A 27,780-nucleotide genomic window follows, 5' to 3' on the forward strand; every position below is an offset into this window, starting at 1 on the left:
AGCAGGCGAACGTCATCTTGAGTGATTAGGACTCAGGACACTAATACCACTTCCTGATTAAAGAGGAGTGCCTCGAGTAAGGAAAAGCTCTTCTATGTATTTTGCATTTTTTAATTGTTTCATGCGAGTATTTAGAAGTACAAGAACATCATGTCAGATAATTTAATGTTATGGTTGCTAAGGAAATCAAACCTAACCAATCTGGAGTTATGAGTAGAAGAATTTTTTTCTTTACTTCAGACCTCCCACTTTTCTTAACCAAATGATTCATTAGTCCAGTAAACTTAAAAGAAAATGAACACGTCGTTTATCTCTGCAGCTATCATAGGAACATTATAATATAAGCCACAAGCTAAATAAAACTCAAAAAGTTTCGATATAATACTATGACAAGCCACAATTTATAATATGATTTAATTACCTCGCTCGATGTTGATGCATTGTCTGCTGACGGTTCGTAATCTGAGTCTTGATCTGTTATCTCATCAAACACACTCAAATCTCCACTACTTTTGCTCTCCAAATCATCATAATTCAACAATTTTCTTCTGTTTGCAGCATTATCAAAGCTGCAGGACGCCATGTTTCTCTGTGGCATGTCATTGTGTTTATCAAAAAAGAAATAAAAACCTTTTGGGCAACAACGTGACTGTCACGATAGTGCTCCCATCGTGAGGGAATCTGACGAAATATATTTTTAAAAATGTAGATATACTGACAATACACCATTTAAACAAATAAAAGGATTTTCACAAAACTGTGGCTTGTCCACTTGTTGCCCCGAGCCCTTGATATATATATATATATATATATATATATATATATATATATATATATATATATATGTAATAAAGAGTCTGTTTCTGTCTCTCTCTCTCTCTCTCCCTCTCTCTCTTTGTGGGGCCTAAGGACCAGACGAGTGGACCGCGAGTTCCCAAATTTTTGGTCACTGGTACCTTAGTCCAGACGTCAGACCAAGACGAAGCGTTTTTTTTTTTTTTTAATTCGAACGAAGTGGGTTGATTGCCGGGACATGTGAAAGTTGTAGAAAATGACCGATATTAGTGTCAAATGCGTAGATTTCGCAGTTGCTGAGATCAATCGTTACACTTCCGTTAGCGATGACTTTCAAATTCAGATACCATTGTATGCGGGCCAGAGATCACTTGCGGCAGATGGGTTACCGAGACATGTAAAAATAATCCAAAATGAGCGATATCAGTATCAAATCCATAGTTTTCGCGGTCGCTGAGATGAATCGAGATACTACCACAGACGTTAACTTCCAAATGCAGCCCTCGTGCGAAGAATGGGTATTTTCAACTAGTAGATCGAATCATGTAAGAAAATACTATTACGGAATAAATTATTGTGAAGAAAACGCTTTACTGGATGTCGTTCATAAGACAGAAGACAACATTCAAACTACAAGATAACTAACTGGAGTATATTAACGGCAACTTGCCATCTTTAGATTATTCAATTCATGGATCATCTACCACATACAATAACACCAACAATTCGCTTCACACTGCTATACCAACAATATTCATACCAACAGACAGAAACACAGATTTAAAACTCCCATTTTTAATTTCGAAGAATATCGAGGTACTGTTTCAGTTAGATATTTGATTACAGAAGACAACCGTAGAGGCCCGGTAATATCTACTACTAACTAACTAAATAAATCTATGGCCTATGGAATCAGGAGGTTCAATGCCGCGTTCACAAATGCTCTCCACTGACTTCTATCCTTAGCCAATTTTATGCAGTTTCTACTTTGTATTCCTATCTCTGCGAGATCCATCTTAATATTGTCTTCCCACCTGCGCCTAGGTCTTCCTAATGGCAAGGTCGTTTTCCTATTGGTCTTTCAGTCAAGATTGAAAGCGTTTCTATTTTCTTCCATTCTAGCTACAGACCTGCCCACCTAAGCCTCCTAGTTTTGACGACCCTAATAATGTTGGGTAAACCGTATAAATTATGTAGTTCCTCGTTATGAAGTTTCCGCCATTCACCATTCCCGTTCCTCTTGGGTCCAAATCTCATGTCCATTTTCTTTTGCTGAGTCGTGACAAGTTATCAGTCTTTGTCCGAGGCTTTTGTGAATGTTTCTGAACAAGTGCCTTTTTTTACAGGATGAGGTTGTTAGCCTTATCCAAACCCCAAGCTGGAGGACCACTCCTTATCGTCTGTCCGCGACTGTTTATTTAGTATATTTGCAGCTAACCTCTATATCTAGAGGCCTTCTCCTCGATCTGCAACCTGAGGAAGCGCCATGTCGTGATGTCAAGAACAGGATAGCCAATCTCACACGCAGCTTGAAAAGTGCTTAACCAATACACATTTACAATAGTGGCGTATCTAATCCGGGACCAAGAGAGCCTAAACTCCCAGTATTTTAATTGACAAAAATATTTAAGCTATCATTTAGATATTTCTCAAAGTTTATAGTAAACCTATCAAAGGCTGGGTTTTAGCTGCCTCTTCTATTATTATCTTCTAGATCCGCCACTGATTCACAATATACGCAAATTATTTATTGTATTATTACAGAAAAATATGTGTAACGTAAATATATATTTGAGAAAAATTCATTCGTTTTATTTTCGTTAGTAAATATATACAGGGTGTTTCAAAACAACACCGACAACGTTTGATAGGTGATTCCTGACATGAAGATAAGACAAAAAGTATAGACCAATTTGGGTGCACAAATGCTTCCTTTCGGATTTATGGGCTGCCGAAATCATGAAAAATTGAAATTTAAAGGTTGATAGGTCCAAAACTATGGAACCTACCGTAGTCGGGTCAAGACTTCACTTAGGAACTTGTATGTCCTATTCAAAAATCCATGTTTCGAAATACTGCGGTACTTCCGCAACAGTTTTTACAGAGGGAGTTTGGCTACGGGCATATAATTTAAGTACTCACCAACTGCCTCTATAAAAATTGTTGCGGAAGTACCACAGGATTCTGATGGATATTTGAATAGGGCACATACTAGCTTCTAAGTGAAATCTTGAACCGACTGCGGTAGGTCCTATGATTTTGGAGCTATGAATATTTAAAGTTCAATTTTTCATGATTTCGGCAGCCTATAACTTCGAAAGAAAGCATTTGTGTACCCAAGTTGGTCTATACTTTTTGTCTTATCTTCATGTCAGGAATCACCTCCCAAACGTTGTCGATGTTGTTTTGAAACACCTTGTATATATATATATATATATATATATATATATATATATAGGCCTATATATATATATATATATATATATATATATATATATATATATATATATAGGACGGCAGAAAGGGAAAGCGAACCAGGATATTTACCTGAACTAAAAATTTGAATTATATCATTCCCTAGGGACGTACACAGGGAGTGGGTTATGGTTTGCCCCAAAACCCCGACTTTTTTGTAAATTTAGTGTAATTATAGAAGTGAATTTATAAATTTTAAGATAATTTATCGTCATATTGAGTTTGCAGCCACCAAAATATCTTTACCCCTTTGAAATGAATTCCCGTTTTAACAAAACAAAATTTTGGTTAAAAAAATGTTTTCTCCCTGATTTATGTAATAGATAAGTAATTTTTAGCTAAAGCTAACAATCAATTGAGAAAGTAAATAGCTGGAAGAATACTGTATATTTACGAGTACCTAGGTATATGACAACTAATCAACTTTTGTATGTTTCTCAACACATGATGACCTTACTAATTTCCAAATGATCGTACTACTTACTATAAACAGTTATATTTATAACAGCGATGCCAACTCTTTCTGACAACCAATAGGTGGTTAGCCCACTTATTCTAGTATAAAAAGTTTCCGTGTTTTATGTCATATTCGGTGTTATCAACTTATTAAGAAATTTACATATAATTATTGTTATATTGGGACATTTCAACTGTACCCGAAAATATGATAAATATATGCCCCAAATATCAACATCTTAACAGAAGAAAATTATTTCAATATAATTTTACCTAGCTTCTTATAACCAACAGCTCAATCTAAAATTAAAAATGGCTATTTTCTGGAAGAGTAGCAGGAAGATACAGTACGTATGTTCATTTCCCTATTAAATTTGCAGGAACACTGAATACCTAATCTGAAATAAGGGACTATCCTGTAATTTGCAGGATCTCTGACATCCTTAGTAATACATGATCATAGCAGTAGCCGTAATTTATACCTATTGTAGAGAACATTATTTCTTTTAGCAAATTTGTTACATTTCTATTATTATTATTATTATTATTATTATTATTATTATTATTATTATTATTATTATTATTATTATTATTATTTATTTATTTATTTATTTATTTATTTATTTATTCTGTGTCCACGTGTAAAACCGATGCTACGAAGAACATACATTACTATAGAAAAGACTCAGGAAGAATATGGCACCGCAGGTGATTCGATTCCGGGAAGACTACATTATAGAATTTTCTGTTGCATACTTTAGTTGTTCCTGCATAGTTGAACAGTGCCCGAAACATTGATTTACTTTTTGACGTTCCACTGCGAATCACAGTGCAGAACATGGAGCACGATTGCTCCCATTCCTTGTATCATTAACTAACCCAGTTTTGAGACAGATCCCAGTGAAGCTGACCGGTTCTGTGTCCTTTCTCCATGCCCTTGATGACCCATATGGCCAAGGTATATAAAATAACAGGTAGCCCCAGTTCGCGACTAGCATTCTGATTGGCTCCCTGTCCGTGACGTCATGTGGAGGTATCGGTGAAGATCTTTTCGCTTGCCTGCTTGTTACACTTCGCGCTTTATTCGTAAAACTGGATTCAAAATATAATTATGATATTTCTTGTCTTTCCAAATACAAATAATGAGTTATTTCTACTCACAGATGAGACATATAATGTAATAAATATATAAATACCGTCAATAATGATTAATTATCTATACAAATAAAAATGAATATAATGTTTACTCACTAATTTATTCTAGAGCTTTGGATCGATTTTTATAATTTTTAGCACCGTACATGAGTTGACCTGGGCGGTATTACTTTGATTAAAGGGCGAATCCTAAGGGGTAGAAGGGGTTCAAAATTTGTACTTAAACTACAGTATCTCACGAACCTATCAAGTTAGAAAGACGAAACTCGGTATATAAACTCCTCATTAAGCTTAAAGAAAACATGTCCCATTGTTTTTGAAAATTTCCGTTTTAAGGGGAAGAGGTGGCATTTTCTATTCATTGTAACAATGATTGCTAACTTCTCCTCGACCAACTTTAACGATTTTTGGTACTTTAATGCAGCTAGGCCTAACTTAGGATCTTATAATTTTTTCGCTCGGGATGAGAGGAGATAGGAAGGAGGTGACAAATAATCAAAATCAGCCGAAATTAGTGTCCAGTCCATAATTTTCAGGGTCACTGAAAGGAATAGTGACCTCCTGATACCGTTTAAAACCAAAGTCATCTTCTTTGGGCGTGGGGAAGGGTGGCATTATGGATTTTTGTCATTGCACTTTCATTGAAACGTGAATTCTAAGGGTGGAAGGAGTTCAAATACTTTCCATAAACCAATCCTCTCAATAAGAACATTTCAGGTGGTAAAATACATAAAGCAAACATTATTCGTAATTTCAGAGATTCCGGGTATGTAATAACAAATTAGGTTAGGTTGTGTTAGGATAGGTTAAGTTATGTTAGAAATCTAATCTACCCTAACCTAATATAACGGAATCTAACCTACGTTAGGTCAGGTTAGAAATCTAACCTAACCCGTTGTATTTAGTGTGTATTAACCAAATTGCCAGAAATCGTGACGGCAAAATATTTCCTTTACATTACTAATATTTGTTTATTATTCAATATAACACATTTTACATTATGTATTACAGGTTATAAGTTGCACAAATATCTATAGAGTAGTATACATACATAAAAGAACCACATTCACAGGGGAAAATTTGCAGTTATTTGTCCTAAACTTTGCCCTTCGATTTATCGGAATTTAGTTTTTGTGGCTTAGCCCCTCTCTCGGCCAGCCCTTCAATTATAAGAATATGGTAAGAATGCACTTGGATCAGAACAAATGATTTTGTCACACGATGTGGCATTCGAGAAGGAATAAAATCAATGTGATTTGTACGTAACAGGTACGGTTCGGTTAAACAAGATTAGATTAGGTTAGATTAGGTAAAGTTAGGTTTGGTTCGGTTCGTAATAGGTTCCTATGAATGTTCTGCTCCAAGTGCACTTTGCTAGAATAATGTTTCAGATACTTAACAAAACTTAACGAAAATCATTTAAACTAAAGAATATATGAGAGTATACATTTATACACTCGTTGGTACCCCCTTCCACTTCGCTTTACGTACATAAACTCCTTAAGCTTCAGGCCCTCAGAAACAAATGTCATAAAAGTAAAATTAATTATTGTTGTTACACACCTGTTTTCCAATGCTAGTTTGGTATCAATAATAAAAGAATAGCGTCAGATCTTAAACACTACTTTTGCAGGAAACTTAGAAGCTCGTTTTTTCAAACTCTTTCATAATCCTTTGGTGAAAAGTGAGCAGAACATATTCGTGCGTTATCCACATTAAAAGTGTTCTTTCGCTTAGAGCGGGAAATAAATCTTATTTTTAGGGAATCGATGGAACATTATTTCATTTGTATTGCTACCTATGTTATTAGAATGAGCTACTGCACAAGTAAGATAACTTTTCCCCATCTTGAAACAGTAGTGTTATTGTTTATGCAGAATTTTGCTGCATTTATGCAGAATTTGAAAAATACCGCGATACCTCCACGTGACGTCACCAACCGCAAAGTATCCTGGGAAAAATGAGAGCAGAAAAGCTATCCCGAGAGCCCCTGCCATATGGCAAATATTTTTGCTCTGAAAACTAGCCACGTCGTGCAACGGAAAGTGAGCTGTAAGAAGCTGTGCGAGTACCACCTAGCGGGAGATCGGTGGAAGTTAGTGGTCACCTTAAACAAAACGTCGAAAGATCTGGCCCATTTGGAAAGGTTCGAGTAACTGCGTAGCTTACAGAAATGTCGAAAAAAGGATGGAGCAATTTCTTTCGATAAGTGCATCGAAAGTTAACACACAGACTGCGGTTGTGAATAGCTTTTGTTACAGGGGAAAATTAAATCTTCGTTATGTAGCCAATAATGTGAAAATCAGTTTATTGTCAGTGCTGTCTATTATCACAATTATGTTTTGAAAAATATTTACAACGATATCTATACTTTCTACACAGCTGACACTAACTGGATGAAATTGCAGCAGAGCAAGGTGCCTATCCGAGGAGAGATTGCAAAGCTAGCATTCCACAGAGAGATGAAGATTCGCGTTAGTTTCTTTTCCAATATCCTAGTACATAGTTATGATAAAATTCGAATAGAATACTATGTCTTCAGACTTATTAAATATTTTCTTTCTTATTGTAAGATACACACAATTTCCGACCTCTATAAAGCGATTCAACAGGAGTGGAATAGAAGATCCTTTTATATAACTGCAAAGAAAATTTCTCCAGTAGATATGCGCTGTCGAGCCATTGTGAACAGAGCTGTCGTACAATTGGGGCTTCACATGAGGTTCAAACTTGTCTATATTGTATAGAAGTTCATCAGGCTCTATATTAATGTTAGCTGAGGATTATTGCCGAAACTTGTATACTATGGAGTTGGCAGGTTCAGAGATCATAAAGGAAGACCATCAATCTTCATAGTGTAAGCTGCTTCCACCACACTAACTCGCCTCCAAGTTCTTGAACGGTGCTTGATGTGAAATGAAGGGATATGCGATAAAAGTAAAAGGAAAGTAAGAGTCATAAACTATGAATGGTAATGGGGTAACTAGTTTTGGTAGTACTTTAATCCTATTTTCCTATTATATGTATATATTATAAAGTATGACTTTTATATGTCATTTTTCTACATCGATCTAATTTCTTATGATACATTAGCATTCACAAAAATATTTCATTTTGATTTCAGAATGCCTATCCTCTACGAGTATATGCTTTACATATCGTATTTCAACCTTATGTCTTCGGTGCGTTGGCGAAAATTGTTTATCCAATGATGTCACCCAGATTGCAACAAATGGTAAGTAGAGAGTATACATCATTTGTAAGAAACCAGAAGTTTTCTAGTTAAGTATATCTAAGTATAGAACGCATTACCCTAATCCAATCCCAGTTTGAGTGAGTTAGTCTGACTCATGGTATACATGTGAGCCAATTTGCTCTTTTTCGTTCTTCATTTATCTTACCGTAAAATTTATTTTGCTGTATTTTACATCTACATACTTGCAGTGTTTTCTAACCTATCCAATTCGAAAACCAACCTTAAAAGGATATTAAAGTTCGTGATCACATCATGTACAGTATATATAAAATTCCTCTGAAACTAAGTAGCTGCAGGTATATACGCCAGTGCAGCTAAATGCGCCAAGTGTTCAGTACTGGTACGTTTCCGACGAAATTGGCTAAAATGTGCCTCTAATATGTGCCACGGTTTTGGACAAGTCCGATTTGACGAATACTCTGGGAGACAGAGCTGAGACCGCCACTCCGTGCACTGTTGTTTGCTTCGGGAAGGTTCCGTGCAAGGATGTCATTATTTCAATAGAGGTAAGAATCCGTTATTAGTATCAAGGTAATTCAGAACATTGCCGATTGTTTACAGCAATGTACTCATTATTTCGTGTCCGTGTAGGAACGCTTCGTTTTGTAAGTGTAATTTTAATATTTGTGATTCCATTAGTACTAAATCAGTACCAAGCATGGTGCACCGAAATACACCAGGGCTTGTGCAGGATACAAAGATATTTTCATTTTTCCCACATGTTCCACGTAATATCGGAGTAGGTTTTTTAAATCACAGTACAGTGACACTGTTGGTTTATCTTCTTTTTGGTTGAAATTTTTCAGTTTGAAACTTTATTTCAACTTTGCTGATTATCTTTTTCCATTTTATCTTTTTGCCTTCATCTTCCACTTTGGTTATTCTATTTTTGCTTCAGACATGTTGTGTAGTAATATTTGAAAATGAAATGAAATGAAATCTTTAAGTTTTACGTCCCACGGTTATGCCGGTTAGGCTAAAGGAGACGGTGATGATGAATAATGAATGAAATGATGGAATGAAGAAAGTGGGAGGAAACGGGAGAACCTCGAGAAAACCCACGCACACGGTGTTTGTCCACCACAAAGTTCACTTGGCGGGGGTTGGGATCGAACCCGGGACCCCAAGCACCAGAGGTGAACGCTCTACCACTGAGCCACCGCGGCCCCCCATAGTAATATTTGAGTTCGTATAAGACGATGTAAGCAGTTTGAAGATTTATTACAGGTTTCTAGTAGTATCCTAGACTTGGTGTAATTAGCTGCACGTGTTGGTAAATACACCATTTTGCAACACTTTTTTCCTTTTAATTTGGGTACAAAATAGAAATGAGTCGCATCATTGCCACATTTTTTTTTCTAGAGGCGGAAAAGGCTACTCTCCAACGCACATGTCTTGGTCGTTGTTTCATGTAAATTAAGACCATAAAAAATCCAACACCCTTAACATGCAGTATTTACCTGCACTTATCTTATAAGAAGAAAATTCCTCTTAATAACGAGATACCGTATTGACATTTGAAAACAAACACTTCTAAATGGGAACGGATGTCTGTTGCGTTTCCCTTTTCTACCTTTTCCTCGTTTTTGTGTAATAAAATTATGACATATGCTTAATTTGATTAGCGTTGTCATAAACTTTAGAGTGCATGAATATATATATATAGATAGATAGATAGATATAGATATAGATATAGATAAAGATATATATATAGATATATATTTATATATATATATATATATATATATATATATATATATAGATATAGATATAGATATAGATATAGATATAGATATAGATATAGATATATATATGTGTGTGTGTGTGTATGTATGTATATATACTTGGTTTTTTACTTGAATTTGAAATTTCAAAATATCTTAGAATAAGTAATAAGGGTTAAATATTGTTCGTTGATATATTATTATTATATTTAATCTTATATAATTTCTTGATTCATCAGTAGTTTCACAGACATATCAGTTGTTCACGACCCACTGATTATGGATCACTACGCACTGCATATAGTGTCGTGGTGCGTTAATTGAAATAGTTTGTTGTTAAGGGACGATATAATAAGAGAAAGAATGTAAATAACAAATAATATATCTAATGCTTCCAGTAATAGATTTGCACTGAAAATATTACTAAACATTATTTCTTATTATTGCTTACTTATTTTTGACATTTGAACATTATTAAGAAGACTTTTCCAAATAAATATGCATCTTCACACAAATCTGGAGTTATCTCAAAGATATTAGTTTCTAAAGTCAAGAAATAATTTTATTATTATTATTATTATTATTATTATTTTTAGAAAATAAAGTATTTTTGCATCAAAGTATTTATGGAATTTTAAAATTGGCCAAATTACTCTTTTCTACATTCTCTTTTCTACTTATTCTTACACACATACAGATGAGTACAAATTATAAAGCACAATTGTTTAGGTAGCTAATTAATGTATAAAATTTACGATAACAGGATATTCTTCATGGTTTCACTTGGATTTTTTTTTTTTTTTTGGCTACAGCCAAACTTTTAACTCCAAAACTATTGTGATTTGCTCACACAACTTATGATTTGAAGTAAATCGGCACTTCAAATTTTAATATGATAAAATTTGTATCACGATTGTACCATTCTTATATCACGTTATCTTGCTGTTTCTTTGTTAATTCCAAATCTTGCAACTAAAATTGCACTTCCATATTAATTGGAAGCCTAAAATTTTGTGTAGATATATAAAACTGTGACGTCATTTGGGAAGGAGAGGGAGAAAGCAATTGTCCTCCTGAGTTTGAGAAATACTTATTTTTTAAAAAAATATATTATTATATTAATGGGGAAGTGCAACTTCTATGTCGTTCGGCAATCTTGCCTCTACCCCTTCCTGACAAAATGTGAAATGACAGTAATAACAAAAACTTGATGATGATACAGTGTTTTCCCATAATTTTCGCTATACTTGATGATTAAAAACACTCTAATTAGTAGTAATTAAAAATAATTTCGAAGTGCGTGCTTATGCAACTCAACCTCTCACAAAATTTTGGTTTGTTGCACAGGACTAAATGTTCTGTTGAATTCGTACCAGCGAGCTTCAGAATTCAGAAAAGTTTTTACTACAGCATTCCATCCAAAAATTTAGCTATTTAGGAACTGGTTTAATCTGAGAACACAATGAAAACTAAAAAGCGTAACAGTTAAAATTTTTAAAGAAATTCCAATAAAAATTAGATAAATCTGCAATAAAAATGCAATAAAAATTAGATAATCTTTTATAAAATGCAACAAAAATGAGATTTTTACTCATGATGTAAAATAAAGAAATTCACTAACGTAAGACTGAAACAATTGGGTGCGATTTATTATAATTGATTATAATCAATTCTATGCTGTTATGAATGCTGGAGCTGTTGCTAGTCGTAGAGAAGTAGAAAAGCAAAGGAAATATAACAACTTCCTTGATAAAAATTTATTTTTGCTCCAATTGCCATCGGGACTAGTGGTGCTTGGGGATTTGCAAGCCTTAATTTTATTAGAGAAGTAGGCAGACGCATCTCTATCGTTACTGAAGATATTCGTTCAACACCTTTCCTAATTCAACGCATATCTATTGCTATCCAACGTGGCAACGTGTCGTCGGTTCTTGGCACCTTACCACATGGAAAAGAACTAGATGAGGTGTTTCTTCTCTACCACAAAGGACAACATTGAACATTTATACAACTGGACGACATACTATACAAATAAGGTGTAATATCATTGGATGTTGTAGAAAATCAATTCTATGATACACAAAGAATTTAAAAAAAAAAAAAACAATATCACAACAAAGTATGCAATTCCTTTTATTATAAACATATAACTTATTATTATGTCTTGTTTCAGGTCTATTTCCATGGGAATGACTTGGAATCGCTCCACCAACATATCAGTCCAAACATTCTTCCAGAAGAATATGGTGGCAAGAAACCTTCATACGACACTAAAGAGTGGTATAAGTTTATTTACTCAAATTACGATGAGTTTAAAGGTATGTTACTTGTATAAAAGTTGTTAAACTGTTAAGCTCTTCTAACGATTCTTCGTAATCAAAACGTACTCCACAATTGTTTAAACTAATGACTACGGCTTGAACTACCACATCTACACTGAACTTTATTTACTATTTTTCGATACTTCGGTAATATTGCACATTCTCCGACATTTACATAAATTGAGCAACATTCACTAGTAACATGCTTCTCTTTCTCTTCTAACCCCTGTGGGTTTCAAAATTTGAAAGTCGAAAAATTGAATTGACTATATTATGTAAACTTAGTTTGTTAAACGTAGAAATTGTTTTAATTTTTAAATTACTGCATTCATCACAGTATGATATACAATAACCAAGATGGCACTGACATTGTCGAATTACCTGTCATAAGTTGATACTTTTAAACTAAAATTTTTTTAATCCGGCAACATTTGGGAAGTGATTCCTCACACTAAGATAAAAAATATAGAACAACCTGGATACACAAACGTCCATGCCATATTTCTTTCTCTCATTCCATGTTTCTTTCGTCTCTACCATAAGCATTAACTTAAGGAACGTAATCGATCCCTGTATTATTATAGGTTAATGAATTGTGTATTTATCTGTAGTTCGGGACCAAATATTAAACGTAAACTTTAATGAATTATTGTATAAAGAACCAAAGTCACTCATGTCTATTACAGGTGTTATACTTTAAAACAATTCATATTATTACCAAGTTATATTTAGTTGTTATTTTCATTATACATTCAATATACAGAGTGTTTCGAATCAACACCGACAACTTTTGGGAGGTGATCCCTGACACCAAGTTAAGAACAAAAGTATAGACCAACCTGGGTGCACAAATGCTTCCTTTCGGAGTTATAGGCTTCGGAAAACATGACAAAATGAAATTTCAAGGTCCATAGCTCCAAAACTATGGGACCTGTCGTGGTCGGGCCAAGACTTAGAAACTAATATGTACGCTATCCAAAACTACATTTGTGGGGCGCGGTGGCTCAGTGGTAGAGCGTTCATCTACAGTGCTTGGGGTCCTCGTTTCGATCCCAGCTCGCGCCGTGTAGACTTTGTACTGGACAAACACGGTGCTCATGGGTTTTCTCGGGATTCTGCCGTTTTCTCCCACTTTCTTCATTCCACCATTTCATTCATTTCTCATCTTCACCGTCTCCTTTAGCTTAACCGGCATAAATGTGGGACGTAAAACTTAAAGATTTCACTTAATTTCAAAAATATTTTTTCAGAATCCTAAGGTACTCATGCAACAATTTTTATAGAGGCAGTTTGGTTACGGGTATATAATTTGAAGTACTCACCAATTACCTCTATAAAAAATGTTTCGGAAGTACCACAGAGTTCTGAAACATCCATATATGGATAGGGCGCATACTAGTTCCTAAATAAAGTCTTGACCCGACTACGGTAGATCCCATAGTATTGGAGCTATGAACCTTTAAAGTTCATGTTTTCATGTTTTCGGCAACCTATAAGTCCGGAAGGAAGCATTTGTGCACTCGAGTTGGTCTATACTTTTGTTCTTAACCCAAAAGTTGTCGATGTTGATTCAAAACACAATGTATATTCAATGTATAATGGAAATAACAACTAAATATAAATTGGTAATAATATGAATTGTTTTAAATTATAAAATTTATAATAGACATAAGTGTCTTTGGGTTCTTTATACAATAATTAATTAAAGTCTAAGTTCAATATTTGGTCTCTAAATACAGATACATACTAGAGCCCAATCCAGCCCGAATGTATCTAGCCCGGTCCAGACCGGGCCCGAAAAGTTTTGGAGATTTTCGGCCCAAGTCCGGCCCGGACCGATAAGTTTTTTAAAATTCTTGGCCCAAGCCCGGCCTGGGCCCGATAAATTTTAAAAGTTTCATTTTGTAACATTTTTCACGGGCACACTTCTTCAACGTTTGCCTTTATTCTAATTATCGTTTAACCAAAGTCAATAATTATTAAAGAATTGCAAAAATGAATCGGCCCCAGCCCGGCCCGATTTGAAGAGAAAACAGTGTCGCCCAGCTCATGCCCGGCCCGGCCCAAAGAAATAACAGAGTCGGCCCGCCCAAGCCCTGCCCGTGCAGGTCTCTAATACATACACAATTCGTTAATCTATAATAAGACAGGAATCCATTATGTTTCGTAAGTTAATGCTTATGGCAAAGACGAAAAAAATGTGGAATGAGAGTATATAAAACGACAATACTCCTAGAAGTCTATGTACGTATATTTGAATTCTGACTACTTCAAACTTTTGTCAACGAAACATCTAACAAATACAGAAAATATATTAATAGAGATTCCCTAATTATCTACTATGTGTACAGGTATGCAAGAATATCCTCACGATATAGTTTTCTACGGATATAATTTTTTACTTTCTTCGCGAATACAGGACAAACTTGCAGATTCTCGTGAAAGCACAACAGTTTTTTATGACAATTCTCCGAGGTATTTTGATTTTTTGACTTGTTGTAGTAAAGTGTAGTAAGTACGATTTCGGGTCTACAAAATTGTTTATTTTGATTTTCCTTTGCTCTTCTTATGTGAGTTTGTGTAAAGTGGGCCTGTTAGTTTTTATCTCTTTTCCATCTTTGTGTACTTAGCAAAAGCCATTAACCCTTATAGGTAAAGAGATGAAAATATAGCAATGAAATTACCTGGGCGTATTACCAGCTTCGACAAGTTTCTTGTTAGAAATATTAAGAGAATCTTAATTAGCTGCGTGTTTTGTTTCCTCAATTTCTTGATATGTGTCTGTGTAAAATTTGCTGCATTATAGTAAACATATTACTTTACATTTCGAGGAGATTACGTTTAATGGTAGTTTTAGTAATTTTAAAATAATCGATATCACAACATTGGATTTACAAAGCTACAATGTACAAATGAAAGGAAAGCTTTAAGTTTTATGTTTATTCTCGTTTACCTAAAGGAGACGATGATGAAGAGAAATGAATGAAATGATGGAATGAAGAAAGAGAAGGGAAACAGGAGAACCCCGAGAAAACCCACGTACACGGTATTTGTTCATCACAAAGTTCACTTGGCGCTAGCTGGGATCGAACCAAAGACTCCATGCACCAGACGTAAACTCTCTACCACTGAACCACCGCGGCCCTCAAAACTACAATGTAGTTATTTACACTTATTGTATTATAAATAACTCTTTTAGCAGAAGTTCAATATCTTTTCCAATCAAAACTTCTCAACAGTTATGAATAAAATATGATAAAATATTAATTGATATTTTGATAATGCTTTCTTCTTTGTAGAATTTACAGTGCCATGCCACAATCCATTTTAAATATCTTACTTACCATTTTTGTTTAATTAGCACGTCTACCAGAATTCTGGAAATTGTGCCCTCCTTAGCTAATTTCAGTGACGATATTTAGCGCGAATCAGGTGTGGATGGTATATTTTCAATATTATGCTAGAACTATAGTGTGACCGACGTGTAACCTATACTACCGCAAAAATTACGGACAAAGGAAACAATTCCAGGAAAGTGTAACATCTCATCAAGGATGCAAGCAAAGCGTACTGTAAATAATTCAAGTATGGGTTCATGATGAAAGTATTTCATTTGAGAACATCAGGAAAAATATTTCAATTATCTTGTAGATATACGATGCATTCCAAGCGAAATCAGTCAATTTTGAAAAAAAATGTTGTAGTTTCACGTCTTCGATTTTGCTTATGTTTTGGTATGTTATGAGGTATCAAGAGAGGTGTTGAAAAATGCGAAGTGACAGATGTTGATGGTTCACCGTTTCCAAGATAGAGGGACCTGATCACGTTTAAAATACCCCAAATATGCTTATATTAAAATATTTATAGTTACAGCTTAGTGAATATGAGGAACATGAAACTTTGTCACAGTAGCCCAGCACATAGTGATACAGGAGAACACACAAGAGAGTAAGAAACCAATATATCCGATGTTGCCATCACAATGGTGGGTCAAAGATAAAGGTCATTAACGAAAAAGTGACCTAAGTTTAGTTATCTTTTTGGAGTAAAAGGAGAAAGAACTAGTAACCTTTATTTTGTGACTGATAACCTTGGACCTTCCTCGGAACATCGGTGTGTATTTCTACTGGTGGTATCTTGCCCCTTCTTCTGTATGGATGTTATTGTAAGTCAATGTTGTCAATATTGGCCATATTGCAAAAACGCTTGGAGGAAAATTTGTCAGCATGTCGGGAAAATAACCTGCCGTTTTATGTTTCTTTGCATAACAAATATGGTTTGGGGTTCGAAGTATTGTCCGAGTTATCAAAGGTACAAAATGGGCATTTCAGATAGAAAAAAGGAAAATCTTTAAGTTTTACGTTCCACGGCTATGCCGGTTAGGCTAAAGGAGACGGTGCTGATGAGAAATGAATGAAATGGTGGAATGAAGAAATAGGGAGGAAAAGGAAGAACCCCGGGAAAACCCATGAGCACGGTGTTTGTCCACCACAAAGTCCACACGGCACGAGCTTGGATCGAACGAGGGACCCCAAGTACCGGAGGTGAACCGAGGTCTACCACTAAGCCACCGCGCCACCCATATTTCAGATAGAGAAAAACATAGTCGAATAGCACACGTAATTTAGATATCTATGATTACAACTCATATTTTCATCATAAAATACATATTATCATTCCAGTAGGAGTTGGGATGTAAAATTAATGCTTACAATATCATATAAAAGGAAAGCATGTTAGTGATCCATATGCAGTAGTGGAAAGAATCAGTGTCAGTCTGGCAACCCTGCCTGGTAGCAGAATTCATTCCAGAACTTGCATCTGGCATGTTTGCTTTATTGTATTGTGCTAGTTTGAATGTGTTGAGTGGTGTGTAAGTCAAACATCATTGCAACTGTTGTTTAGAGTTCTGTTGCAGAATTGTGGTAGTCCTACCTGTATTATGCATTGTTCTGTAGGATTTGTAACTGAAGACAAATGTAACAACAGGTCATAGCACGTCTGCCCCACATATGTTATCATTGGTATATGCCGCATCGTCCGATAAATGTTGAGCATGTTTGAAATGTCTTGTTACCAAGCCACTTAGCATGCCATCCATGTATTAATAACCTTTTAATACATGTGGTGCATATTGATTTACCGAGAATTAGTGTAATTTCTTGGGTATTATGTTTCTTCGCAAACTCAACAGTGACTTTCTTCAGGTTCTTTCTTAATATCTCCTTATGAACATGTGTGTAATCACAGCACTTCCGTCCATACAGATGGTGGTACTTTGCAAGACATCTTCTTGTGGTGCTCACACATAGTTGTAATTTCTGCAGACACTCTTTTCTTCAGCAGCTGCCGCCGTTACAATAATATTTTACTTACACATCACTCAATACATTCACACTAGCAAAATACAATAAAGCAAACATTGTAGATGCAATGTTCTGGAATGAATTCTGCTACCAGGCAGGGTTGCCAGACTGACTCTGATTTTTGCCACTACTGCATATGGATCACTAACATATTTTCCTTTTATATCAAATTGTCAGCATTCATTTTGCATGTCACCCCCTATTGATATGATAATATGTATTTTATAATGAACATATGAGTTGTAATCATAGATATCTATATTACTATTCGACTATGTTTTTCTCTATGTGAACATACCCATGTTGCACCTCTGATAACTCGGACAATACTGCGAACCACCAAATCATATTTGTTATGGAAGGAGACATACAACGCCAGATTATTTTCCCACATGCTTAACAATTTACCTGCAGGCCCTTTTGCAATATGGCCGCCCAAATATGGCCAATATTGACAACATTGACTTACAATAACATCCATACACAAGAAGGAACAACATACCACCAGCTAAAATATACACCGGTGTTCTGAGGAAGGTCCAAGGTTGTCAGCCACAAAATAAAGGTTAGTGATTCTTTCCCCTTCTACTCCAAAAAGTTGACCAAACTTCTTATATCACTTGTGTGTTAATGACCTTTATTTTTGACCCATCATTGTGATGGCAACATTGAAGATATTGGTTTCTTAATTTCTTGTGTGCTCCCCTGTATTTACTGTAACAAAGTTTCACGTTCCTCACATTCACCAAACTGTAACTACAAATATTTTAATATATGCATGCTTAGAACATTTTCCATGTATTCAGTACCCTCTATCTTGGAAACGGTGAACCATCAGCATCTGACACTTTGTATTTCAACACCTCTTTTGATACCTCATAACATACCAATACATGAGCAAAATCGATGATGGTGCAACTATACTCATCTGCTGATTTAGCTTGGAATACATCATACACTAAAGCTATTGTATATTTTGCTCACTTTATTCTTAAGTTCTGTTACGTATACATTTAAATACAAGTTTAGAATAGTATAGCCATTTATGGCTAGATATCTTGTGCAATATTTACCTATTTTCTGAAGCCATCTATTGGCAACACTTTCCTCAACCGCGCAATAATTTCAGGACAAGATCTCGTGCGCTAAGCTAGTTGAACTTTTTTTTTTTTTTTTTTTTACCTAAGTTTAGGCGAAGTGATAAGATTGTAGCAGCTTCCGTTTAAAAACATGTTCATTAATACTAAATGAATACCTGTTATACAATGTTGTTGTAGTAGTTAATGAATCATATTAATGGCAAACTGTTTCATAGCAGACGAAATTTTGTTTTCTCATAATGGACTTAAACTGCTCCTACTAATCACTGATGCCGTTTAGTATCTTATATTAAACAGATAGTTTCATCTGCATTGTTGAATTAGTTTTGCGTTGATGGGAACTTGCAGAATTTATATCGTCTATATCGCACAGTAAATATTTAGAAGTAAACGCAGATATAAATGAAATCAAAATTTAATTATTATATCTAAAGTATTACCTCTATTAGAGCTACAGTAGTTCCTAATTTGAACAAGATACAATATAATGGTGTTCTTGATTGTATCTTTTAACAAACTCAGTAACAGAGCTTATTTATGTTACGAAATAACCGTGGGTTCTTTACTGCAAATTCACGCAAGATTTTCAGTTATAATTTCAGTGATTGGAATTAATAATTCATTTTAATTATTTGCATATAAGTAAAATGATTTTCATTTACTTTCAGAAATGAGAAACTATGGATTCAAAAGCTAGCAATGGAGAAATCTAACTGATTTTCTGGAAGCTCACAAATGTACAACATTCAAAGTACAAATAGACTTATTAATATTGTGAATACTCGCTGAAGAAATGGTGCTACCTTAGTAGAATTTAGTAGTCGTGGGACGCTTTTGAAGGGCGTGATATAGTGAAATGATAACTCATACAGGAAATTGCTTCTGCGACTGATCTAACTTAATGAACACTGACAAACTATAATAGTGACTTAAATATAACATTGAAATGAGTAAACTGACTTTTTCTAAGACAAGAGAGGCTTTCAAATTGCCCTAAACAATACCTCACATTCATAGAAGAGTGTGTAAGTTATTTAACTTTCAAAAGACATCGAATGAAAGATGTGCCTTCAAAGTAAAGATGTGGTGTATGTGTAAGTGTTTTTGACTTTCGTGCTAAATTATAAATATTTAGTGTTAATACTATTATTATTTGTGATTTTAATTACTTATAAGAAATAAATGAAAAAAGACACTTCACATTAGAAACTAAAAAGTTGTTTAATTAATCTTTCCTAAGAACAGTCAAAAATTACTTTTCTAACCTGAACCAGATGCGAGACTTGAACTTACAACCTCACCTCTGAAAAATCGATTACCTCCACCCTTATCAACATCTTTCGTATGTTATTAAGCTAAAACAACGCGTTTTTCCATTCTATTCATCGTTTTGTATATTATCTCTGCATTGCAATTTCATACCTGCCCGAACTAGGATTGTCTATGTGACTAGAGATGAGAATAACCCGTCTCGAAAAGGTATTATGAAAATTAAGTCTTGCTTCAGAAAGTGTATCTTCTTGTATTGGAAGACCTCTGTTCTGGTTTCATATCTGACCAGGAAACTTCTGACTCTTCTTTTCCCTTAGGCAATTGTTTCTTTATATAGAACGAAGGTAGCGATGTTGTCTCAGTTAAAATACAAGTCAAACTTCTAGTTTTGTACGTAGCTAGTAGAGATGTAGTAGCAACATTTCTACTCTGGTGATGCTTACAGTAACACTGCTTTTTTCAGTATTTCACAAGAAACTATGAGAAGAAAATTGCTTCTACTGTTTTCAAGAAACCTCAACATACCTTAGAAATATGTTCATTTATTTTCATCTCCCACTTGTCTGGTCAACTTTTTTCATGGTGATTTTGTGCACTTCGTTTATTTGTAGTGAGATTTCGCTTTTCACAAAAAAAGATCCGAAACAGTACAAATTTGCTTGTCAAGTGTCAAGTGTTTGCGTTTATTGTAAGTGTAAAGTGAATTTTTAATGAATTTGCATCGTTTGCAAGACATTGAAATGAGATTGCACTTCCTTGTTTCCGTTTTCTGGTTGACAAAATTGGATTTTGTTTGAACTTTTTGACTTAATTTGATGTAATAGCATACATAGAAATTCAATAATGTTGAGGCAGGGAGGTTCGAGCTTGCAAGTTCATATTATTTCAGGATATCTATCTATATCTATGTATCTATCTACCTATATGTTGTTATTTCTTCATAATATCTTGTTGAAGAATGATTAAAACCCAAAACCTTTACTTCTCTTACTCCACTAGTTTGATGACTTTTAAACAACAGTGTCTGAGACAAGAAAGCATAGTATTTGAAACTACAGCTTCTCCTTACCTTTCACCGAAAGTAATCACGACGGTATCGGAAACGGAGTGGAGGAGAGAAAACCGAGAGCAAAAATATTGAAAGAGAAAACAAGAATGAAGGATATGGACTGAGATACAATGAACGTGACAATGAGCATTGATATGCCACATCATTAATAGCCAATGTCGTGGAATTCGATATCGCTTTCTATCTCCTCCAAAATATTGACAACAACCTAACTGTTACTCTCCTCTCAAGTGGTTAGTGCGTATGCATATCATAGAGCGGCACCAGATTCAATTTCCTATGGAAAAAGATTAAATTGGGCTCATTATGTAAGTTCCGATTTCAGTTTATAACTGTATATCCAACTTCACATAAGGTCGTTGTTGAAAAAGGATACTAAACCGCAATCCAAAGATTCTTCTGTTTCTTTTCTATGAACTGTATTCACTTGGTTTCGTTAACTTAAACAAAGTTTGTATTACAAGCAAAATAATACACTCTAAAAACCGTTGGTTACGTACCTGCATGTAACATACGCTGTTTCCTAAACGTAATATACTATTAACTAGAACCTTTAGTATTAAGATTTATACTATGGTGACTGTCTCCAGATTTTGAAAATGTGTATTTTTTACAAGAGATAAATTTTTAGATTACCAGTAGCAAACTGTCAGTAATTTTATTTGTTGCTTCCAAACTTACGTAAAATCAATTATCAGACACAAATATTTAAAATAATGTTAAGTTTGAAATTAAACAAAGTATCAATTGTCTCAGTGGTGAACTTTTACTGGAGTTACAGCCACTTAAGTAAAAGTGCATGAAGTCATGAGAAAAAGTACCCAATGAGTAAGAGTCAAATACTTATGTGATGAGTTTCAATAGAGAAATAGAAGTGCATTAAAAAAATGGATGTTGACAGCAGAGATGGAGTGGGTCAATGGGTCAAGTTTTCTGAGTGGGTCAGTGGTTCGTGGGTCAATAGCATGACGATGATAGACCTTCCTTTTCCATTTGTTTCTGTCTACTTATCTGAGGTTTGTATATCTAACCAAGTGAAAAATGAACTTCAGGCACTTTTGGATATTGATATTTTTAATTGCAATAATAGCAATAGGACTTATACTACTACTTGGCTTTCGAGACCTGTGAGTTTTTAGAGCAGCTAACTACTGGAAAAAATACATTTTTGAATCACTGTAATATATAAATTATTATATAAAAACTTGAATGTAACTATGTGTGCCTGATCATTACGGTCAAATTACAAAGTCAAATGAAATTACTTTTGGTATATAGTTAGGCCTTAATCCAAACTGGGATGTTATATTGCTTTCATTATATTGCATAATATCCTAGTGAGGATCTGAATTTTTTAGAAAAAAAATGAGTATCTCGCAAGCCGTTAAACTTACGGAGCTGAAATTCAGTGTATTAACACTTTATTGAAAATAAAAGAGAATGTGTCCTAGCATTTTTTTAAAATTCTCCTTTATGGGAGGGGGGACTTTCTATATATGGAAAATTGGTAGTGAGTTGGTTTGTAAAAATGATCGAAAACGATCGATGTTATTTAAGAAGGAAAAAATCAGAAACAAAAAATACAGTGCTTGGCTTCATATATCCATTGCTTTCTACTATAATAATTGCTGAAGCTTGTGTTTATTATATGGAGCGCTTACAGCACAGGGATGTCAACCCATAAAGTTGTGAGAAAAATAGGCATAAAATGTGTACTGTAAGCTTAATTACACGGAAACTTTAAGTTTGGATTGTACGCATAATTATATGGAAAATTGTACAATTTTCTCCCCCTTTACGTTGGTCTACTTACCTTGATTTGGAACTTTCAAAATCCACCCTTTTTTCCACTGAAAGGTATCGATAATTCAACAAGGAAATAATTATACTGTGATAATTTAATTGAAATTCCTCGTAATTTGGCACATGGCAAACACCAGTGTGGTAATTGAAGGGGAAGAAGGAGGGAAATTCCCATTCACCTCTGAACACTTTCCAGGAACCTCGTTCCCATTCGCTTTCTAGACGGGGAAAGGAACTTGGTAATGGCATCAAACTTTCATGTGTAATTACAAAAATTAAATTTATAAAGAAATAAGAAATCATCAGTTTATCAGGCTTTAATTAATAATTTATGCACAAGATTCTCTATCGAAAGGCGTGGTAGATGAAGTTTCTGTTCTCCATGTGTCGACGTTGCCAACTGACATGGTCGATATGGAAAAGATGTATGGTGATAGAGAGATGATACTTCTTGCTGAGTATTTCAAAATTGACCAAGAAAATCGTTATCAGACTTAAGTCTAACAAGCAGATTGTCGATGAGGAGTTGCAGAAATCGGGTAGAAATATTATCAATTTCCATGACATAGTGCGAACGGGGATTTCCCCTTATGAATTTACAGATGACTGATATTAGAAATAGACTAAGTGCTCAAACATTGTCTAACTTGTTGTTCATCACTGTTAATGACCCACCGCTAGACAAGCTCGAAATAGACGAGCTAGTTATTTCTTGGCTGAAGGATGGACATCATTCCACTGCGGGTGATTTATCACGAAAACGTTACCAACAGGAAATAAACCCAATTTCAGATTTGTTTTAAGGTGGAAAATTACGAATTATGGAAAATGTATACTTGTATTACTAATGGCTTATTTGTGTTAAGTTAAAACCAGAACGGAAACGAAATGAAACGAAATGAAGCTCCCCCTATTTAAAACTGTTCTTTAATTCCATCTGGTATAATGGCATTATGGTATGTTCTTAGAATTATAACAAGACAACAGCACATTGCCCAAAATTTGGACACTGACTACTAGTAAACTGATATAAAAGAACCTCAAAAGGGTAAAGGCAAGTTTATTAATAAGTGCTTTTGTTTCGGAGAGAGACAGCTCTCAGGCCCTCACGCTGGATACGTCCCTGATTCAGTGCAGTGCAGTTATTTGTTATAAAACATTATTATTATATGCGTAATATGTAAAATTATATCATAAGTTTTACTTTTAATAGGTCTTTTCTTAACACATCCATATTATCCAGCGTTCTGCCTGCCTGTTTATATCGGATAAGCGAAACTACTGTATTTCCAAAGCTAGCATATACATGAACTAGAATTGTATCGTCCTAGAACAGACAATAGTCTGAAATGCTTATACTAAAAGGCTGGAATAAAAAAAGCATAAGTACTGATTTGGAAGCGTGAGAACAAATTAAAAACAATTCAATATATTTCCTAGATATCAGATTATCATCTTATTATGTCGATGTGTATTCTTTTTTAAACATAGTTTTAAAAGTTATACCATTCGCAATATTCCTGAGGAAATCGAAAGAAAAACTCCTTGTGCCTCTTATGGCAAAGCGGCTTAAGTGCATGGTCCGAAACCGATTCCCACGTTAAGGTATAGATAAAGTTCCCGTACTTCAAAAATGCAAATCCGGGACGCTACTAAATTACGAGAATCTTTGAAATGCTTAAAACTGAAAGAAGTGTTGAATACTAATTTACTTTCCTCCATTAGATAGAGTTGTTCAAGTATTACGTTATCACATTTATATTCATTTCACTAGATCTTCCAAGGACGCCAATTTCTCTTTAAATTTGGGGGGGGGGCATTCAAATGCCGAAGATATATATATATGAGGATTTTAAGACAAATTACACTCAAATAATGCCAAATATTGTATATTCATAAATACAAAGGAGGCCTACATGAGCTTTGAGCGGGCCTGGTCCCCAGGATCGGCGCCCTTGCCTTCTTCCTAGTTAAGCAAACGTAAGCAGATGATTTACTCCCTCCCCCTGGTAAGCAAATTTTTTTTTTTTCCTCAAGATCTGTTGGGTTTCGTGAAATAACAGCAGGAATTTCCTGATTACTTAACCATCTAAATGAATGTTTTCACTTAGAGCCATCCTGTCGATTCGCGTTGCCTAGGACTAAAATAAATTAAGGATCAATAATGAAGATGAGACTTCCATATCAAACATGAAGAGACATGTGGATTGGAGATCTTTCTTTGTTATAACTTTGATTTTTTCAAATCCATGATGGGAAATTATATTATGAGTACAATTTTCGAAATTAATAGTATACAATCGTAAAAATATCTTACAAAACGATGGTTTATTGCAAAATACTTTGACTCAAAGAATAAATTACAAGTAATAAACTTGTTACTTTTCCTGAAGAGTCTAAGTCGTGAATGAGGCGGAAGCTGTCGAGCGTAGTGCTTGGAACGATTGCCTCACTTGTTCTACCTTTCCGTGGCGCAGCCTTGATTCGACTTGATCCTAAACGGATTATTCAGAAGTCGAAGTCGGAAGATGTTTCCCATGTTTCCAAAACACTCTTGGTCGATTACAATCTGCCTCACTCGTGAGGGGACAATCCCATGCCGTAAACGTCGATGGACCACCGATAGGCAACTAGTGACATGTCCCCAAAAATTGGCGGTCCCGCAGCCAAAAACTGGTCCCACTTCCGTTTTGAAAATTATACCACCACCGGCAGACAAGCGACGGAACGCACACGAACCACAAAATTATTCCCCTAAAATACGTTAAATCGCCTATATGCGTAATTTCTTTGCATCAAGATGAGTCCAAAAACATTTTTTAAAAAATAAAACGAAAGCGCCCTGAGCTGGGCGTGAACCATCTTGTAGAGTGATAAATCGTTGAAGTCTTTTTAATATTTCTAATCAGAGTGCTTCTTTAACCGTGTATATTTGAAGACAACTGTTCGGAATCAAATCAAATGCACTCGTCATGTAATTTTATAACAAAATGGCAAGCGTCTATTTACTTCTTTCATAGTTCTCCCATATTCACTTGCTAGTGATCGGCGACAGTTGCCAACTAAATTCATACAATTATACGCACCCACCTCAAGATTTTTCACTTCATGATGTAAAGGCAGGAGTTACTCTTGACCCCCGGAGCTCAAATATTGTCCTTATAATAACAATTCGTCAGGGAAAAATAATATATAATAATAACCGCATGCACATGACTGGCGATAGTTCATGTTGGTCCCTTTACGATTCTCCGTGACAAATCAAACGAGCGCGGACCAAAATGAAGTCCTCGTTCTTACGTTGTGGAACTTCAATACCCCCGATTCTAGATATCTGCTTCGACTCGACGAATCCCTGCTACTAGTGGCACGCTAGCGTCAATCCTTCGACGCGTCGCTATATTGACGATCGCCATTTACCGGCAAGTGAGCCACTAGGAGTTGGCGACGTTTACGGCATGGGGAAGCTAATAAACACACACACAAAAAAAATAAATCTAAAGCCTTATAAAAAAGTTTTCTGAAAAGTTACATCTAGCAAAATCATTTGTTGGTATTTCAGAGCTGTGAATTCACCTTTATTCATAATTTACTTCTATCGTAGTTTTGATATGAGAATGATATGTCTGAAACTAACACAGGTCATTAATACTTTTTTTTTTTTTTTTTTTTTTGCTTTACTCACATTTAGCAGTTTTACTTAACAGTCAGTCAATTTGGATCTGTGATATCAGAGTTTTAGAGATTTCCTTAATTTTTTCAATTCTAAAAAAGTTTGCAACTAACACCATTAACGTATCTCTTTCGATATTTCCATATGTAATGGCTTGGTCACTCCCAGTATATTTCAAACAATAAAATATTTACGGTGTCTTACTCCATTAATCCGAACTACATTTTATATCCAACAACTCTGTGCATTTTCCCTTAAATCTGCAAACTTTCTACTAGGTTAAAACTCAGTATTTTCTATTTTCTTCCTTTCTTGCTAAAACGAAAGTGTTCTTTAGACAACCTGGAATGATGACTCTATACTACATTATGTTGCATAGGGCATTTTATATAGCATATCATTTGACAGTTGGACACTTTCTTTTTATATTGAAAGCAAAAGGGATTAAGTCCTTCTACACTTATATGATAAGTAAACACATTCTTTTTGATTCGTGGAATTGTGCCAATGCACTAGGTCCAGAGAGTTTTTAATTTAAGATAATAATAATAATAATAATAATAATAATAATAATAATAATAATAATAATAATAATAATAATAATAATAATAACTATTATTATTATTATTATTATTATTATTATTATTATTATTATTATTATTATTATTATTATTATTATTTTATTGACTTAGGTTTTCCTGAATATTAAGCAATATTTCACAAAAAGCTGGTATTTTTAAACAAATGTGTTCGATATCAAGTTTTCATAAAAGTAGACACTCTCTCCTATAAATAATTTCAGAGGGGCAGCGGTGGCTCAGTGATAAAGCGTTCAACTTTGGTGCATGGGATCCTTGGTTCGACCCCAGCTCGCACCAAGTGAATTTTGTGGTGGAGAAACACCATGTGCATGGGTTTTCTCGGGGTTCTTCCGTTTTCTCCCACTTTTTTCATTCCACCCATTGCATTCATTTCTCATCATCACCGTGTCCTTTAGCCTAGCCGGTATAACCGTGGGTCGTAAAACTCAAAGATTTGATTTCAAATAATTCCAACCCAAACAGTTGCAGCAAGTATGTCATTTCGAATAAAACAAACCACTCTATAAAATTCTGAGTATTATTATTTTTTATATATACAATTCTAGCGGACCTTATTTCTAAATCGAAGGGTAAGAAGACTAAATTCACTCTCTTATTATTATAAATTCATTTCAATTGAAGCAGTTAAAATAGTTGGGAAAAATTAGAAAGCCATATCCTATATTCCAGTGTGCCACAACTGGATAACGTGGCACACTGGCGTGCCCAGCAAA

At 34.7% G+C, this 27,780-nt stretch overlaps 1 protein-coding gene across 1 annotated transcript in view; it reads left to right on the forward strand.

Annotated features, from left to right (window-relative positions):
- LOC145693273 (clavesin-2-like) overlaps positions 1 to 19,864 on the forward strand; it is a 41,364-nt gene extending 21,500 nt beyond the window's left edge. Inside the window, exons 6-8 of the mRNA XM_081769117.1 lie at positions 8,006 to 8,116; positions 12,035 to 12,179; positions 19,317 to 19,864. Of these exons, the coding sequence (XP_081625243.1) occupies positions 8,006 to 8,116; positions 12,035 to 12,179; positions 19,317 to 19,345 (285 nt within the window). The 3' untranslated portion in view covers positions 19,346 to 19,864. The remainder of the gene's footprint in view (positions 1 to 8,005; positions 8,117 to 12,034; positions 12,180 to 19,316) is intronic.
- The last annotated feature ends 7,916 nt before the right edge of the window (positions 19,865 to 27,780 follow it).

This window comes from Thermobia domestica, chromosome 8 (assembly GCF_964235325.1).
Source record: "Thermobia domestica chromosome 8, izTheDome1.hap1.1, whole genome shotgun sequence".
NCBI classification, from domain to species: domain Eukaryota; kingdom Metazoa; phylum Arthropoda; class Insecta; order Zygentoma; family Lepismatidae; genus Thermobia; species Thermobia domestica.